The following is a 17,601-nucleotide window of genomic DNA, read 5'->3' as shown; positions in this document are numbered from 1 at the left end:
AAAAATAATAATAATAAAAATAATAAAAATAATAATAATAATAAAAATAATAATGATAATAATAATAATTAATAATAATAATAATTATAATAATAATATTATTAATAATAATAATAATAATACATATATCAAGGCTTCTTCCCCCTTACAATGGAGGTAGCCAAAAAGACATACATATATATATACCAAGGCTTTTTCCCCCTTACAAGGGAGGTAGCCAAAAAGGAAAAGGCATAAAATCATTCCCACCCATTCCATCCCTGAATACACTCCACACCCCTCCACCATCCCTCTCATCTTAGCACCTCCTGGATGACGGGTCATCCCTGCACCTTGTCCACTGCCCTGGGTCAGAAGCAGTGTCGCAAGACACAGCACATCCACAGCAAGGCCGCTTCATTAAATCGGTGACCCCCCTCTCCAACCCCCATGCATTAAAGGAGAAGACGGGGAGAAATCTGTTCAGGCTGCATCAAATTTTGCTCACACATACTACCTCACCCCCCATCCCCCCGCCCATTCCACCTCATGCATCACAACATCATCCATATACAACCATTCACCATTCACCCGTCTTCTGTCCTCTCCCGTCCTTCCTCAACAGACATTCCCCTCTTCCCCAAGGCCCCCTTTCCCCATCCATCCACCTCATCTTAGGATGTCCCTTCACATTCACTCCCCCCACATCTGCCTTCCATACCTTTTACTAGTCTTTCTTCACTCATTCTTTCCATGTGTCCATACCATCCTAATACTCTTTCATCAACCCTATCTCCCAACCCCTTTTCCACCCGTTCTCCTCCTCACCTCCTCATTTCTCACACTATCCAGCCTAGTAACCCCCATCATAATTCTCAGACACCTCATCTCAAACACATTCAAACTCCTTCTCTTTTCCTCTCTTATGTTCCATGTTTCTGCCCCATACAGTGCTGCTGGCACAATCACTCCTTCATATAGTCTCCTCTTAGCATCCATTCCCAAATGTCTATTCCTCATTACACTTTTTAATCCACCAAGGCATTTACTCGCTTCTCTCAATCTACAAAGAAAAAGGCATAAAATCATTCCAACCCATTCCATCCCTAAATACACTCCACTCCCCTCCACCCTCCCTCCCATCTTAGCACCTCCTGGATGATGGGTCATCCCTGCACCTTGTCCACTGCCCTGGGTCAGAAGCAGTGTCACAAGTCACAGCACATCCACAGCAAGGCCGCTTCATTAAATCAGCGACCCCCCTTGTCCGTCCCCCCATGCATAAAAGGAGAAGACAGGGAGAAATCCCTTCGGGCTGCGTCAAATTTTGCTCACACATACTACCTCACCCCCCATCCCCCCACCCATTCCACCTCATGCATCACAACATCATCCATATACAACCATTCTCCATTCAAGTGTCTTCTGTCCTCTCCCATCCTTCCTCAACAGACATTCCCCTCTTCCCCAAAGCCTCCTAATAATAATGATAATACATACATTTACCAAAGGCTTTTTCCCCCTTACACGGGGGGTAGCCAAAAAGAAAAAAGGCATAGAAATCACTCCCACCCATTTCATTTCCCATATATTCCACTCCCCTCCACCCTCCTCCCTCCCTCCTATCTTGGCACCTCCTGGATGACAGGTCATCCCTGCATCCTGTCCACTGCCCTGGGTCAGAAGCAGTGTCGCAAGACACAGCACATCCACAGCAAGGCCACTTCATAAATTCAGCGACCCCACCTCTCCGTCCCCCCATGCAGGAAAGGAGAAGACAGGGAGAAATCCCTTCAGGCTGCATCAAATTTTTGCTCATACATACTTCCTCACCCCCCATCCACCACCCACTCCCCCTCATGCATCACAGCCTCATATATACACAACCCTTCTCCATTCACCCCTATCTTCTGTCCTCTCCCATCCTTCCTCTACAGACATTATTCTCTTTTGTAAAGCCCCTTTCACCCCATCCATCCATCTCATCCTAGGATGCCCCCTCATATTCAATCCTTCCACACTTCTTTTGCTAATCTTTCTTCACTCATTCTTTCCATGTGTCCAAACCATCCTAATACTCTTTCATCAACCCTATCTCCCAACTCCCTTTCCACCCCTGTTCTCCTCCTCACCTCCTCATTTCTCACTCTATCTAGCCTAGTAACCCCTATCATACTTCACAGACATTTCATCTCAAACACATTCAAACTCCTTCTCTCTTCCTCTCTCATGTTCCATGTTTCTGCCCCATACATTGCTGTTGGTACAATCACTCCTTCATATAACCTCCTCTTAGCATCCATTCCCAGATGTCTATTTCTCATTACACTTTTTAATCCACCAAGGCATTTACTTGCTTCTCTCAATCTACATTCTACCTCCACCCCCACTCCTCCCTTTCCTGTCACATTCGCACCCAAGTATCTGAAACTATCAACTTCATCCAGTTTCTCACCCTTAATGCTCACTTCCAGCCTACTAATGATAATAATAATAAAATAGCCTCATCAATGAGTGGAAAACCTGCAGCCTCACAGTGGCTGATAATGGTCCTCAGGTCCTCCCACAGATTTCTCTGGGGGTGAAAATTTGGACTGGTGTCTGCATTGTATTGGTGAGGTTTAAGGAGGGTAGTAGAATGGTGGGATTGCAGAAATTATCAGCATATTTATTTTAATGGAGAGTTGTCCCAAATCCTCAAGAGAATGTCATGTAATTGGCATGTATATCACTAAGTCCATAAAATCGTGATTGCAAAAAAAAAAAAAAAAAAAAAAAAAAAAAAAAAAAACCCCAAACAAGGAGGCAAAGTGAGGGGGCTGGGATTCCCCATTTCTGTATTTTCCTCCTGCAGGGGCTCAAGTCATGGATTTTATAGTACATACATTCACCAATGCCTTTGCTTTTTCTTGGGCACTGGTGAATGTACGTGGGTGGTAATGATTTTATGCCTTTTCCTCTTAGGCTACCTCCCTTGTAAGGGGGAAAAAGACTTGGTATATGTATGTATGTACATTCACCAGTAACTAATATACAGACATTATATATATATATACATATATATATACATATAAATGACAGAGCTGGAGACTCACTTGTGCTGTGGAACCATTATAGATCCTCCAGGGCTGTAATAGTTTCTCCCAACCCGTGCCATTTTGAGGATCCTCATGATACGAGAAAACAAGACATTATATAGATGTAAACACTGGTCCATCTCTGTGCATTTCTTGTAAATAACCTTGATGAGCACTGCCTCATGTGTGAGGGGATGTTCTGCATTCAGCACAGTAATCTGGCAAGAAGAATATAGCAATCCAACATTTAATCTACAACTTGGTTTTAACTGTGTATGATGTGTGTGTGTTTTGACTTAATCCCTTTTATCAAGGGGAGAGGACACTTGGTGTGTGTGTGTATATATATATATATATATATATATATATATATATATATAAAAAAAAAATTTATCAGGATGTGCTGCATCTTGCTACATTGCTTATGACCCAGGGCAGTGGGCAAAATGCAGGGATGATCTGTCATCCAGGAGGACCCAAGAAAAGAGGGAGGGAGGGGTGCTGAATGGGGGTGGAGTATGTGGGGATAAAATAGGTGGGAGTGGATTTATGTCTTTGACTTTGGCTACCTCCCTTGTAAGGGGGAAAAAGCCATTGGTACATATGTATCAGGAAATGATTCTGCTAAGTTATGGAGGCATTCCCACCCAGAGGTTTAAACATGCTTCAATCTTCCTCATAAATATTGTTTTCATCAACCCTTTACTAAACAGCACAGCCTTTTGGTCTTCAATTCCTCACATGAATAATTAATTCCCTAGTTTTAGCCTGATATAAATATGTGAAGTGTCATGAGATTAAAGAGTCCTTAAGTATCTCCAGCGTCTCTCTCTCCTTCTCTGTCTACCTCTTTTTTTTTCTTTTACCATCCTGGCTAAAATAAAGGTAGTCTCCTCATATCATGGAGCTCACTATAAACCATGACAAATATCTCTTGAATATCTAGCTTTTACACCAACTTACCTCTCTTTGTAATCTTATTGGTAACCACAACTTCACACCATCAAAGCTTTTCACAGAGCCAAGGGCCTCAGCCTGGCTGTTGAGAAGACGAAAACGGACATTCTTGGCATCAATTTGAGGGTCAAATTTCACTTCATACTCATACATGGCCTTGTTCGACACACGACTGAGCTGAATCCAGTTGCTACATGCTTGAAACCTGTGAAAAAAAGATAGAATAAGAATAAATAAATTAAAATATAAATAAATAATCTATCTATATAGCAGGGGCTTTCTCCCCTAATAAGGGAGGTAGCCAAGTCAAAATGCATGCACCTACTCCCACCCATTCCACCAACCTTGTCTGTCATCTTAGCTCCTTGTACATACATACATACATATACCAAGGCTTTTTCCCCCTTACAAGGGAGGTAGCCAAAAAAGGAAAAGGCATAAAATCATTCCCACCCATTCCATCCCTGAATACACTCCACACCCCTCCACCATCCCTCTTATCTTAGCACCTCCTGGATGACGGGTCATCCCTGCACCTTGTCCACTGCCCTGGGTCAGCAGCAGTGTCGCAAGACACAGCACATCTGCAGCAAGGCCGCTTCATACATTCAGCAACCCCCCCCCGCTCTCCGTCCCCCAATGCATAAATGGAGAAGACGGGGAGAAATCCCTTCGGGCTGCATCAAAAATTGCTCACACATACTACCTCACCCTCCATTCCCCTGCCCATTCCACCTCATGCATCACAACATCATCCATATACAACCATTCTCCATTCACCCCTGTCTTCTGTCCTCTCCTGTCCTTCCTCAACAGACATTCCCCTCTTCCCCAAAGCCCCCTTCACCCCATCCATCCACCTCATCCTACGACATCCCCTCATGTTCACTCTCTCCACATCTGCCTTCCATGCATCTTTTACTATTCTTTCTTCACTCATTCTTTCCATGTGTCCAAACCATCCTAATACTCTTTCATCAACCCCATCTCCCAACTCCCTTTCCACCCCTGTTCTCCTACTCACCTCCTCATTTCTCACTCTATCCAGCCTAGTAACCCCTGTCATACTTCTCAGACACCTCATCTCAAACACATTCAAATTCCTTCTCTCTTCCTCTCTTATGTTCTATGTTTCTGCCCCATACAGTGCTGCTGGCACAATCACTCCTTCATACAGTCTCCTCTTAGCATCCATTCCCAAATGTCTATTCCTCATTACACTTTTTAATCCACCAAGGCATTTACTCGCTCCTCTCAATCTATATTCTACCTCCACCTCCACTCCACCTTTTCCTGCCACATTTGCACCCAAGTATCTAAAACTATCCACTTCCTCCAGTTGCTCTCCCTTAATGCTCACTTCCAGTCTGCTGCCACTTTAACCCCTTGATCATCTCATCACCTTACTTTTACCCACATTTATCTTCAGCTTTCTATCACACACTCTCCCAAACTCTGTCACCAACTTCCTCAATCCCTCCTCCGATCCTGCCACAAGCGCAGTGTCGTCCACAAACAGCAGCTGGCTCACCTCCCACTTTTCTCCATTTTCTTTAACCATCTTCAATCCCTGACCCACCACCCTTGCATTTACCTCTCGCACTACCCCCATCCATGTACAAGTTGAACAGCCAGGGCTCCTTATAAATAAAATAAAACAAAACAAGATGAAACCAATTAGTTGTTGTTGTTGTTGTCGTTCCCTAGACTGTCTGTCTGAGCAGTCCCGTCTCCCCAAGGAATGCTACAGCCAAAACTGGGTTTTCACACAAATCCTTTATAGAGTGTATGTTGTGTTGTTTGCGTGCATGATTGTGTATAATGCAGTCTTCCATTATGTGGTGTATGGTATGGGGTGAAGTGTTACATCCTGGGCAGCTGTTCAAAATGCGGTCATCCAGCCTCTTCTGGTAGCTTTGTTGTTGTTGTTGTTGTCGTTCCCTAGACTGTCTGTCCGAGCAGTCCCGTCTCCCCAAGGAAGGCCACAGCCGAAACTGGGTTTTCCCACAAATCCTTTATAGAGTGTATGTTGTGTTGTTTGCGTGCATGATTGTGTATAATGCAGTCTTCCATTATGTGTTGTATGGTATGGGGTGAAGTGTTACATCCTGGGCAGCTGTTCACAACACGGTCGTCCAGCCTCTTCTGGTAGCTTAGAAGTGCTGGGTGGTGACCGCATCGCAGTCTGGCCAAGTGGACTCTGTCCTTTCGTGGGAGAGAGGATTCAGAAGGGTGGATATCAGGGGGTCTGGCATGTAGCAGTGTGTTGTCTTTCAGTGTGTTAATGGAGCGGTGAGTGATATGATTATGAATATGTTTCCGGAGGCTGGTATTTGGTGGTTGTGGAGGAAGAGAAGAGAGTATCTGTGCGTAATAAAGGTCTTTGGGTGTAGTTTTAACAGAAACCCAATCCATTCGAATCCACACAGGCAACAATTCAACACTCACAATAGTTAATATGTACATTCCCCCCCAATCATCCCCCACAGTTCCAAACACCTTCAGACCTCAACTTAGCCAACTAACCTCAATCCCCAACCTGATCATGGGTGGTGACTTCAACGCCAAGTCGTCTGCCTGGTATGTCGACAACCCTGACACAGACAGAGGGCTTGATATACAGACTCAATTCGACTCATTGACTATCATGAACAACACGCATAATCATACACATATCCCATACCAAGCCCTCTACACTCCCTCCTCTCCTGATATCACCTTTTGCTCCCCCTGCCTAACCCCAACAACATCATGGAGAGTGGTCGGAGCCCTTGGCTCTGACCACCTTCCAATCATCATCACCACCAAAACAAGATGCACCCCAGCTGGCCACAGACACACTTACACCAATTACAAGAGAGCTAACTGGGAAGCCTTTACTGAAGAGACAGAACAACATTTTGAAACACTTAACAGTACACCAATCACAAACATAAACAATGCTGTGCACGCTTTTAATACAATCATACAAAACGCAGACAAGAGATACATCCCTAGAGGCAACAGAAAATCACACAACCCCAACTTCACACCAGAAATCCAAGGCCTCATCGGACAACGTGACACACTTAAACACGATACCCCCACACCTATCCCTCAAAACATAGCAGACCAAATACAAACACTAAACACTGTGATTGCCAATAAAATACATGAACAAAAAACACAAAATTGGCAAAACTTTATCAATACACTTGATCACAAAACAAACACCAGCAAATTGTACAAAACACTCAACAGCATCACACTATCCAACACTAACACTACACGCTCTCACGCAGCAATAATCACAACAACAGATAATCTACCCTCAAACAGACAACAAGCAAACGCACTCATACGTCATTTTGCACAGACTCAGACTATACACCCTTCATAGACAGTCAGACAAAACTCATAATGCATAATCTCAAGCACTCATCTGCCTGTGGCCCTGATAACATAAGCAACATCCACCTAAAACACATTGGACCACAAGGTATACATGCACTCACAAACATTGCAAACTACAGCTATTCACACAACACTATACCCGACATCTGGAAGCATGGTAAAATTATCACCATTCCAAAACCGAACAAAGACCCAACAATCCCAACATCGCACCGCCCAATCACACTTCTCTGCACCCCCTCTAAAGTCATTGAACGCCTAATACTTAAACTTGTCACACCATATATTCCCCTTGCTGACTCACAACACGGTTTTAGGCCACTACACTCCACAAACACTCTTCTGACAAACCTCACACAAAGAATTTTAGATGGCATCAATTCAGATAGGCCCCACCACAGAACACTTCTTATAACATTGGACATTAGTAAAGCTTTTGATGCTATCCCCCGCCACAACCTAACAAATAAAATATATAACACAGACATGCACAATAACACCAAAAGATGGCTGGCCAATTATCTGGCAGGCAGGAATGCTCATGTGTCATATAATGGCCAATCATCGCACATAAGAAACATTAAGAACGGAGTACCACAGGGCTCAGTTCTATCCCCCACATTATTTAATCTATACATGCATGACTTACCCACACCAGACACCTCAGAAATACAAATCTCTTCCTACGCAGACGACATAACAATCACATGCACACATCGTAACACAGACAAAGCTGCAGAAATAATCCAGCCTTACCTTGACACACTCAACACATGGTTCATCACAAACAGACTCAATATAGCTCCAACCAAATCTACAGCAACACTTCTCACCAACTGGACAAAAGAACACAAATACACACCTCATCTCTACATCAACAACACTCTAATACCACACACAAACACACCGAAAATTCTTGGTGTAACATACGATACATCCATGTCTTTCAAACAACACCTCACAAACATAAAAAACAAATGCACACCTAGACTTAACGCACTTAAGTCAATCACTGGAACAACATTTGGACAAAACAAAGAAACTAATATAACAATATACAAACAATGCATACGCTCAGTGATGAATTATGCGAGTCCTGCATGGGCTCCTAATCTCAGTGAGACACACCACAACACCCTTCAAATCATACAAAACAAAGCCCTAAAGACAATTACAGGCTGCACAAATACAACACCTACAGACCATTTACACCATGAAACAAAAGTCCTCAAAGTCAAGGACCACCTCGACATGAGAGGCACACAAACACTTGCTGCAGCCACCACAAACACATCACACCCGCTACACTACATAGCAGAACACCCACACACACCAAGAAACATTAAAACTACACCCAAAGACCTTTATTACGCACAGATACTCTCTTCTCTTCCTCCACAACCACCAAATACCAGCCTCCGGAAACATATTCATAATCATATCACTCACCGCTCCATTAACACACTGAAAGACAACACACTGCTACATGCCAGACCCCCTGATATCCACCCTTCTGAATCCTCTCTCCCACGAAAGGACAGAGTCCACTTGGCCAGACTGCGATGCGGTCACCACCCAGCACTTCTAAGCTACCAGAAGAGGCTGGACGACCGTGTTGTGAACAGCTGCCCAGGATGTAACACTTCACCCCATACCATACAACACATAATGGAAGACTGCATTATACACAATCATGCACGCAAACAACACAACATACACTCTATAAAGGATTTGTGGGAAACCCAGTCTCGGCTGTGGCCTTCCTTGGGGAGACGGGACTGCTCGGACAGACAGTCTAGGGAACGAACACGCTCTCATGCAGCAATAATCACAACAACAGATAATCTACCCTCAAACAGACAACAAGCAAACGCACTCATACGTCATTTTGCACAGACGACCGACGCACCATTCGACGTAAGAAAGACTTCCCCACAGACTCAGACTATGCACCCTTCATAGACAGTCAGACAAAACTCATAATGCATAATCTCAAGCACTCATCTGCCTGTGGCCCTGATAACATAAGCAACATCCACCTAAAACACATTGGACCACAAGGTATACACGCACTCACAAACATTGCAAACTACAGCTATTCACACAACACTATACCCGACATCTGGAAGCATGGTAAAATTATCACCATTCCAAAACCGAACAAAGACCCAACAATCCCAACATCGCACCGCCCAATCACACTTCTCTGCACCCCCTCTAAAGTCATTGAACGCCTAATACTTAAACTTGTCACACCATATATTCCCCTTGCTGACTCACAACACGGTTTTAGGCCACTACACTCCACAAACACTCTTCTGACAAACCTCACACAAAGAATTTTAGATGGCATCAATTCAGATAGGCCCCACCACAGAACACTTCTTATAACATTGGACATTAGTAAAGCTTTTGATGCTATCCCCCGCCACAACCTAACAAATAAAATATATAACACAGACATGCACAATAACACCAAAAGATGGCTGGCCAATTATCTGGTAGCTTAGTAGTGCTGGGTGGTGGCCACACCGCAGTCTGGTCAGGTGGACTCTGTCCTTTCGTGGGAGAGAGGATTCAGAAGGGTGGATATCAGGGGGTCTGGCATGCAGCAATGTGTTGTCTTTCAGTGTGTTAATGGAGCGGTGAGTGATATGATTATGAATACGTTTCCGGAGGCTGGTATTTGGTGGTTGTGGAGGAAGAGAAGAGAGTATCTGTGTGTGATACAGGTCTTTGGGTGTTGTTTTAATGTTTCTTGGTGTGTGTGGGTGTTCTGCTATGTAGTGTAGCGGGTGTGATGTGTTTGTGATGGCTGCGGCAAGTGTTTGTGTGCCTCTCATGTTGAGGTGGTCCTTGACTTTGAGGACTTTTGTTTCATGGTGTAAATGGTCTGTATGTGTTGTATTTGTGCAGCCTGTAATTGTCTTTAGGGCTTTGTTTTGTATGATTTGAAGGGTGTTGTGGTATGTCTCACTAGATTGGGAGCCCATGCAGGACTCGCACTATTCATCACTGAGCATATGCATTGTTTGTACTGTACATACATATACCAAGGCTTTTTCCCCTTTACAAGGGAGGTAGCCAAAAAGGAAAAGGCATAAAATCATTCCCACCCACTCCATCCCTGAATACACTCCACACCCCTGTTGTATTAGTTTCCTTGTTTTGTCCAAATGTTGTTCCAGTGATTGACTTAAGTGCGTTAAGTCTAGGTGTGCATTTGTTTTTTATGTTTAGTTGTCTTTGTTCCCTGGTTATGTGAAAAAGTGAATGAAAAAAAAAAAAAAAATAGTTAACTGACAAAGATTTTGGTCTCAGGAGACTAAATGCCATCCTCTCGGAGATGCACTTCTATTAAACAAATACCTAAACAAACTCATAACATACCTGACACTTCCAGCTAGAAATATGCTCTGATGTAATCTTAATTAGATTCTTCTTACTTCAAAACAAAAAACACAGTATATACTTACGGCTTGCCTGCAGTTCCTTTCTTGATGATAGGTGGTCTTTCTAATGGCTCTGAAACCTTTAACATTTGCATGCTTTCAGTAAGTGAGGTTTCACGAAGATTGTCTGAAGATCCATCTGACCTGCAATAATAATGCAAAAAATTGCTTAGTAATTCAGCACTCCAATAAGAAAAAATAAAAGAAGAAAAAAAGTGATAATAAAATACATAGAAATATAAACAGTATTTGCTCAGGATGGTACAGGAAAAAATACTGCTGAATATTCATAGTAAAAATTCATATTTTGTTACAGTTTATTTGTGACAATCATATATTATCCTATTGAACTGCATAACCATTTAAAATCCATTCTTTACCCATGAAACTTTCCTTAGACACTATATACTGCACTCCACATGCACATTATTTCACATTCTCCCTCAGGATTGCCCCCCTTCAAAAATGCATTCTTACTCCTTTTTTAATATTGGCTCTCCCTATGCTTATAATTTTTTTTAAAAGAAAAATGAATAAAATGCCTATTATCATACATAGGTTTGTTCCCAGGCTGCAAAGTAAGCTCTCCTATTTGTTTAGCCTTCAGCAAAGCACCTCTTCCCCGTGCCACACTAATCTTGGATTGGGATTCTTCTGAAGAATGTGACACTTCAGATGTATCTGATGACCCAGGGCGAGACAATGACCCTGAAGACTGCAACTGATGTTGCCGCACCAGACGGGCCAAAAGCTGACTGGAGCCACGACCAAGTGGTTTTTCTGGAGTGGGCGAAACACCCGCAGGCTGAAAGAAATTTGGAAAATATATTCTTTAATTTTCAAGTTCAAACACTTGAAAATGAAAATGAGCATAGTATGAAATGGACTGATTCACAGGTCTATGTAAGTACCCTTGAATCTGAACATAGGATACAACATGAACTTGACACATTTCATTTTATCATAGTTCCTTGTGGATGACAAGTAAAAAGGAAAACAATGATGATGATGGATGGGTGTGAGATGGGCAAAGGGTGGGTGGTATGCCTTGACTGGCTACCTCCCTTATAAAGGAGAAAAGACCCTCTAGTATATGGAATAACAACCAAGCAAGTCAACCTTATGGAGCAGAGTGCTTTCATGTAATTATTGTACTAAGCAGTGAAGATATGCTCTGTTTCATTAATTCAACTAACCTGGTGGTTACTCCTGCACCTTTTAACACACATCTATGGTGTTTTATTCATACACATACATCAAGCAAGTTAAAAGTTCTAACAAAATGGTAAGATAAACTGAATATCCCACTATTGGAGAAAAGAACTTTGTACAACTTTCTTTTCTCTGATAGTAGGATATTCAGTATAAATATACATATAAATATACATACATGCATTTATATATATATATATATATATATATATATATATATATATATATATACATTGTATACACTTAATAAAGGGAAATTTCAGTCATGGGGGAGTGGGGGTGTTAAGGTCACACCATTACACATAGATCATGTCAAATATGCACTTTGATCTCTAATCTAGAAAATTAATAGCCGTTGATCATGAGTCCAACATATAATCCAATATTGTGGTGAATCACACACACACACTAGGATCAATGATGTAAACCTGTTCAATGTGGTTCTGCAAGATGGACAGCAGAACTGCCCACATACATACATTCAGGAAACTGATCACAGCCAATAGTCCCATAAGTCACTCACTGAAGAGATTTTGTGTTGCTGTCTGTGAGGGGAAGTGTAGAGCAATGGAATACAAGGTGCTCTGTGTGGTAGTTGTACCAGAGGCAAATGGAGTCTGTTACCAGACTGATCTTGTGTTGGTACTGTTTGCATGGTGGTAACCTGAATGTACCGTAGATGTGCTAGTATGATTCTTTCTTATCTTGTTAGGGATTTTTCTGCTGTGTTCATTTCTAGGGAAGTGCAGTTAAAGTATTTCATTTGGAGATCTTCTCTGGGGTTCCTTGTGTTATCAAATTAAGGTGCCAATCATGTATATTACTAATATTCTGTAAACTGAAAGTAGTGTTCATAACATCAATCAAAATGAAGTAAGAACTAATATCACAAATACAACGCAGACTTACCTGTGAGCTCTCTATAACTATAGGTGCTGAAGAAGCAGTCTGCCCTGGTTGCCGCTGTGCCTTTTGCAGAGCCTGTAGGATAGCAGCACCACGTCCACCTCGCCCTAATCCTTTTGGTAACTGTTCAGCCATTGCTGTATTGCAAGAGGTTAAAAAAATTCAAGTATTTTAAACTTTATGACTAGAATGAACCAACTCTAATCCAAACCTTAGATAAATGATCAAGGCAATCATGATGGCCCTCAATAAGCTCCTTTGAAATTTCATACCAACATGTAGATAATAAGGTTGTGCCACTTTTTAATTTTTATTTGATGAAGGCCTTCCTCTCAGAAACCATATGGTTTGCAGACCCACTCTCTCCCACCAAATCCTCATGGCATTTTTTTTCATTATCAAATTATCAAACCACCCACTAAACAATTATTGTGGTGGAAGAAAGGCAATCAAGGATGTGTGCAGGGTACAAAGATCAATGCTTGGATTAGTGGGACTGGGGCGAACGACTTCTTAATTGCCAAGAGGTCAGGCAGAGGGGGAGATTGGTAATGCATGCAATAAATATGAGCAATGTCATACACATAAATGTTTGTCTTCATAAAGATTAGATGACTATACAGATAGGGATGACAGGTGGTAAATGGTATGGAACTGCCTAGTGTAGACCTTAAGGTTTCTTGCAATATCCACCCCATTCTTATGTTCATGTGCTCATACCAAGAAACATGCCATATAGTAGAAATTTCCCTTAAGTTTTGTCAACGAGTTTCTAAGTATGTTTTCCTACTTTTAGAGGAGTCTTTGGCAATTCCATTGAAATATCTTCTTACTTCATGTCTTAAGTATTCTATGTAGAGGTGAATATTTCCAAGGGTCAATGGACCCCACATATAATATCAGGATTATTCATCACCAAACAAATTGTCAACAAGTTTTCTCCCCCTCCCCCTAACCCAACCTCATGTCATCCTCAGGTCACATAGGGTTGGGGTAGTGACATTTAATCTTTTCCAAGTTCCCTTTCCTTTGTAAGAGGTTGCTATTTAAGACAGCATTATCCTTCCACTTTGTACTACTGAAGAGGATTGCAGTTAGCAATCGAAATATATAGTTTCGCTTACTCAACTCTTTCTTTCATCTAACTGTGGTGTTAATTGTGATATATATATTGTGGTCACAATATCTAACCAGTTTACTTTATTATTTCACTACACCCTTCCTACTTTTCAATCTAAGAGTTTTGTCTGTGTACTCCTACAGTACAGAGGCTGGAGGAAGTGTATAGCTTTAGGTATATAGGGTCACATGTTAGCAGGAAAGGGGGGAGTGGAGGTGAAGTTAAATTGTAGTGTGAGAAGCAAGCAAATGCCTCAGGGGATTAAAAAGTGTTATGAAAAATAGGCATCTGGGAATGGATGCAAACAGGAGACTGTATGAAGAGGTGATTGTGCTGACAGCATTGTATGGGGCAGACTTGGAATTTAAGAGAAGCAGAGAGGAAAAGTTTAAATGTATTCGAGATGAAATGTCTGAGAAGTATGGTAGGGGTTACTAGGTTGATAGATAGAAATGAGGTGAGGTAGAAAGCATGAGTGGAAAAGGAGATAGCAGATAGGGCTGATGAAAGATTATTGGGATGGTTTGGACATATGAAAAGAATGAGTGATAAAAAATTAGTAAAAGAAGTGTGGAAGGCAGAAGTGGAGGGAGTGAACTTGAGGGGACGACCAAGGTTGAGATGGATGGATGGAGTTAAGGGGGCGATGAACAAGAGGGAATGTCTGCTAAGCAAGGAAGGGAAAAGGCAGAAGAAAGGGATGAGAGGAGAGTGACTGTGTATTGATGATACAGTTATGCAAGGAAGGGAGGGGACGGGGGGTAGGGAGTGCTTATGTGTGAATGATACTTTGAAGCAGCCTGAAGGAATTTCTCCCTTTTCTGCATGAGGGGGAGTTAACAATTGGCCTTGCTGTGGATGTGCTGTGTCTTGCTACATTGCTTCTGAACCAAGGCAGTAGGCAGGATACAAGGATGATCTGTCATCCATGAGGAACTAAGATGAGAAGAGGAAAAGGCCGGTGAATGGGAATGGAATGGATGGGAGTAGGTACATGCCTTTGATTTGGCTACCTCCATTATAAGAGGAGAAAAGTTATTGGTATATATATATATACATGCATACATATACCAAGGCTTTTTCCCCCTTACAAGGGAGGTAGCCAAAAAGGAAAAGGCATAAAATCATTCCCACCCATTCCATCCCTGAATACACTCCACACCCCTTCACCCTCCCTCTTATTACATTTGGTTTTCTTTAGATTAAGGCATCAGCAAGGTTTCAGAGGGATAGGATTTCTCATATTTAGATTTCAGTGGTACTTAGGGCAAAAAATTCTGGGATATACAAGTCAGGGTTCAGTTCACAAAGATTAGCTAATAAGGTGGAGAGAGTTCAGGAATGCAATATTACTTAATGTGATTGAAGTGGTAGTTAATGAATCTTGTTTTGATTAAGGTAGTCCATATATTATTTGGTTTAGTCAGCAGTGACAATTATTTCCCTCTAGTTACCCTCACTCTTTGAACTGCCTCTGGTGTAGACCCTGGGACTCTCACTATGCCTGACTGCAACTCCCTTACACAATCTTGAACAGCATCTCCTAAGTTCAACACACTGCAGATACACACGAAACCACGCGCGGCGCCACTATCGCCCAAGTACTGTTTACATTGCCATCTTTTGCGGCCCATTGGATTTTGTTTGGCTTAGTTTGAATGCTTGGAGCATTCAGTGTACATGCACAGGGTATTCAAATTATCTTGTTGTTGTGCAACTGTATGCCCAATTCTTCAAATGCAAAAATATTTTCACCAATTTAAATGCATATTTGGTTATCAACCTCAGAAATAAGTTTTCCAAATAAAAATGTTAAGGTAAGGCACAAAGAATAAAATATTTTAATGTAAAAAAAAATGTTTTTTAACCTATTTTCTCCCGGATATGAGCAGCTCAAGATCGTTGGGTATTATACAGTTGAGCTTCATTTTAATACATGTAGGCATATTATGTGATACTTCCAGGTCGTGTTTTTGTTTACACATGACATGTCAGAGATAGTCTAGTAATAGTCATAGAGGATGTTGTTCACAAATAATACTTACATTGTTATGGTATGAATTTTAAGGTGTTGGACAGGCTATCATTTATGCTTTGCCTATTATATAGCCGGCTAGGGCCATGACAGGAAGTATGATTTGAATGTTGTCTTAACTTGTGTACCAAATTTCATCAAAATCTGAGGTGGTGAGGTGGACCATTTGGCATGGAATGACCCTGAAAATATTTTAGGGAACCTATCATGGTGAACCAGTCAATTACTTCATGAAGCTAACTCTTTTTGACCTGTGGCTGTGATTGATTTTGACCAGGTATCTTTGCGCATACATTACTATGATGGAACATGTTACATGAAAGGTGTTAGTAAGAACGGTATAAAAGCAAGGCCCTGCAATTTTATTGACATGCTCAGACGATTTGTTGACCCATAAAACCTTCACATGTCAAGTTGCATGTCAGTTGTTCCAGGGGTTTGGATTTCATTATTTCTAAATTGACAACAGTTGCCATGACAACATGATAGGTGTTATTAAGAATGGTATAAAAGTACTGTAAGGCCCTGCAATGTTAATGACATGCTCAGGTGATTTTTTGACCCATAAAAGCTTCACATGTCAAGTTGCATGTCAGTTGTTCCAGGGGTTTGGATTTTATTATTTCTAAATTGACAACAGTTGCCATGGCAACATGATAGGTGTTAGTAAGAACGGTATAAGAAGAAGGCCCTGCAATTTTATTGACATGCTCAGGAGATTTGTTGACCCATAAAACCTTCACATGTCAAGTTTTTATGTCAGTTGTGCCAGGGGTTTGGATTTTATTGATTATTTCTAAATTGACAACAGTTGCCATGGCAACATGATAGGTGTTAGTAAGAATGGTATAAGAAGAAGGTCCTGCTATGTTAATGACATGCTCAGGTGATTTGTTGACCCATAAATCTTTCACATGTCAGTTGTGCCAGGGGTTTGGATTTTATTATTTCTAAATTGACAACAGTTGCCATGGCAACATGATAGGTGTTTGTAAGAACAGTATAAAAGGAAAGCCCTGCAATTTTATTGACATGCTCAGGAGATTTGTTGACCCATAAAACCTTCACGTGTTAAGCTGCATGTCAGTTGTGCCAGGGGTTTGGATTTCATTGATTATTTCTAAATTGACAACAGTTGCCATGGCAACTTGATAGGTGTTTGTAAGAATGGTATAAGAAGAAGGTTCTGCAATGTTAATGACATGCTCAGGAGATCTGTTGACTCATAAAACCTTCACATGCCAAGTTGCATGTCGATTGGGGCAGTGGTTTGGATTTTATTGATGATAATCTGAAAATTGACAACTTAATAGTTGCCATGAAAAGGCAAATATGGTATGATGGAGATGTCCCACATTGTTTTTGACATGCTCATGTGATCTGCTGATCCATAAAACCCAAGTATTCCAAATTTCAATAAAATTGGACCAGTGGTTTGGAGTTTGTGTGCATTTCTTTACCAAAATCTTT

General features: G+C 41.5%; 1 protein-coding gene across 2 annotated transcripts in view; it reads right to left on the bottom strand.

Moving 5' to 3' along the window:
- The window catches only part of AGO3 (Argonaute 3), a 37,765-nt gene that overhangs the window by 19,135 nt on the left and 1,029 nt on the right, over positions 1 to 17,601 (bottom strand). For both annotated transcript variants that reach the window (XR_012967168.1, XM_076198573.1), the window contains exons 2-6: positions 12,980 to 13,113; positions 11,413 to 11,663; positions 10,883 to 11,002; positions 4,020 to 4,218; positions 3,075 to 3,274 (exon numbers count right to left, since the gene is read on the bottom strand). Coding sequence is in view for 1 of the 2 variants with exons in the window: in XM_076198573.1 (XP_076054688.1) it covers positions 3,075 to 3,274; positions 4,020 to 4,218; positions 10,883 to 11,002; positions 11,413 to 11,663; positions 12,980 to 13,111 (902 nt within the window). In the remaining variant the exon portion in view is untranslated. The remainder of the gene's footprint in view (positions 1 to 3,074; positions 3,275 to 4,019; positions 4,219 to 10,882; positions 11,003 to 11,412; positions 11,664 to 12,979; positions 13,114 to 17,601) is intronic.

This window comes from Oratosquilla oratoria, chromosome 15 (genome assembly GCF_046742065.1).
Source record: "Oratosquilla oratoria isolate Oo_2021 chromosome 15, ASM4674206v1, whole genome shotgun sequence".
Lineage (NCBI taxonomy): Eukaryota > Metazoa > Arthropoda > Malacostraca > Stomatopoda > Squillidae > Oratosquilla > Oratosquilla oratoria.
The sequence above is the reverse complement of the archived record's forward strand: the minus strand, read 5'-3'. Positions and strand labels throughout refer to the sequence as shown.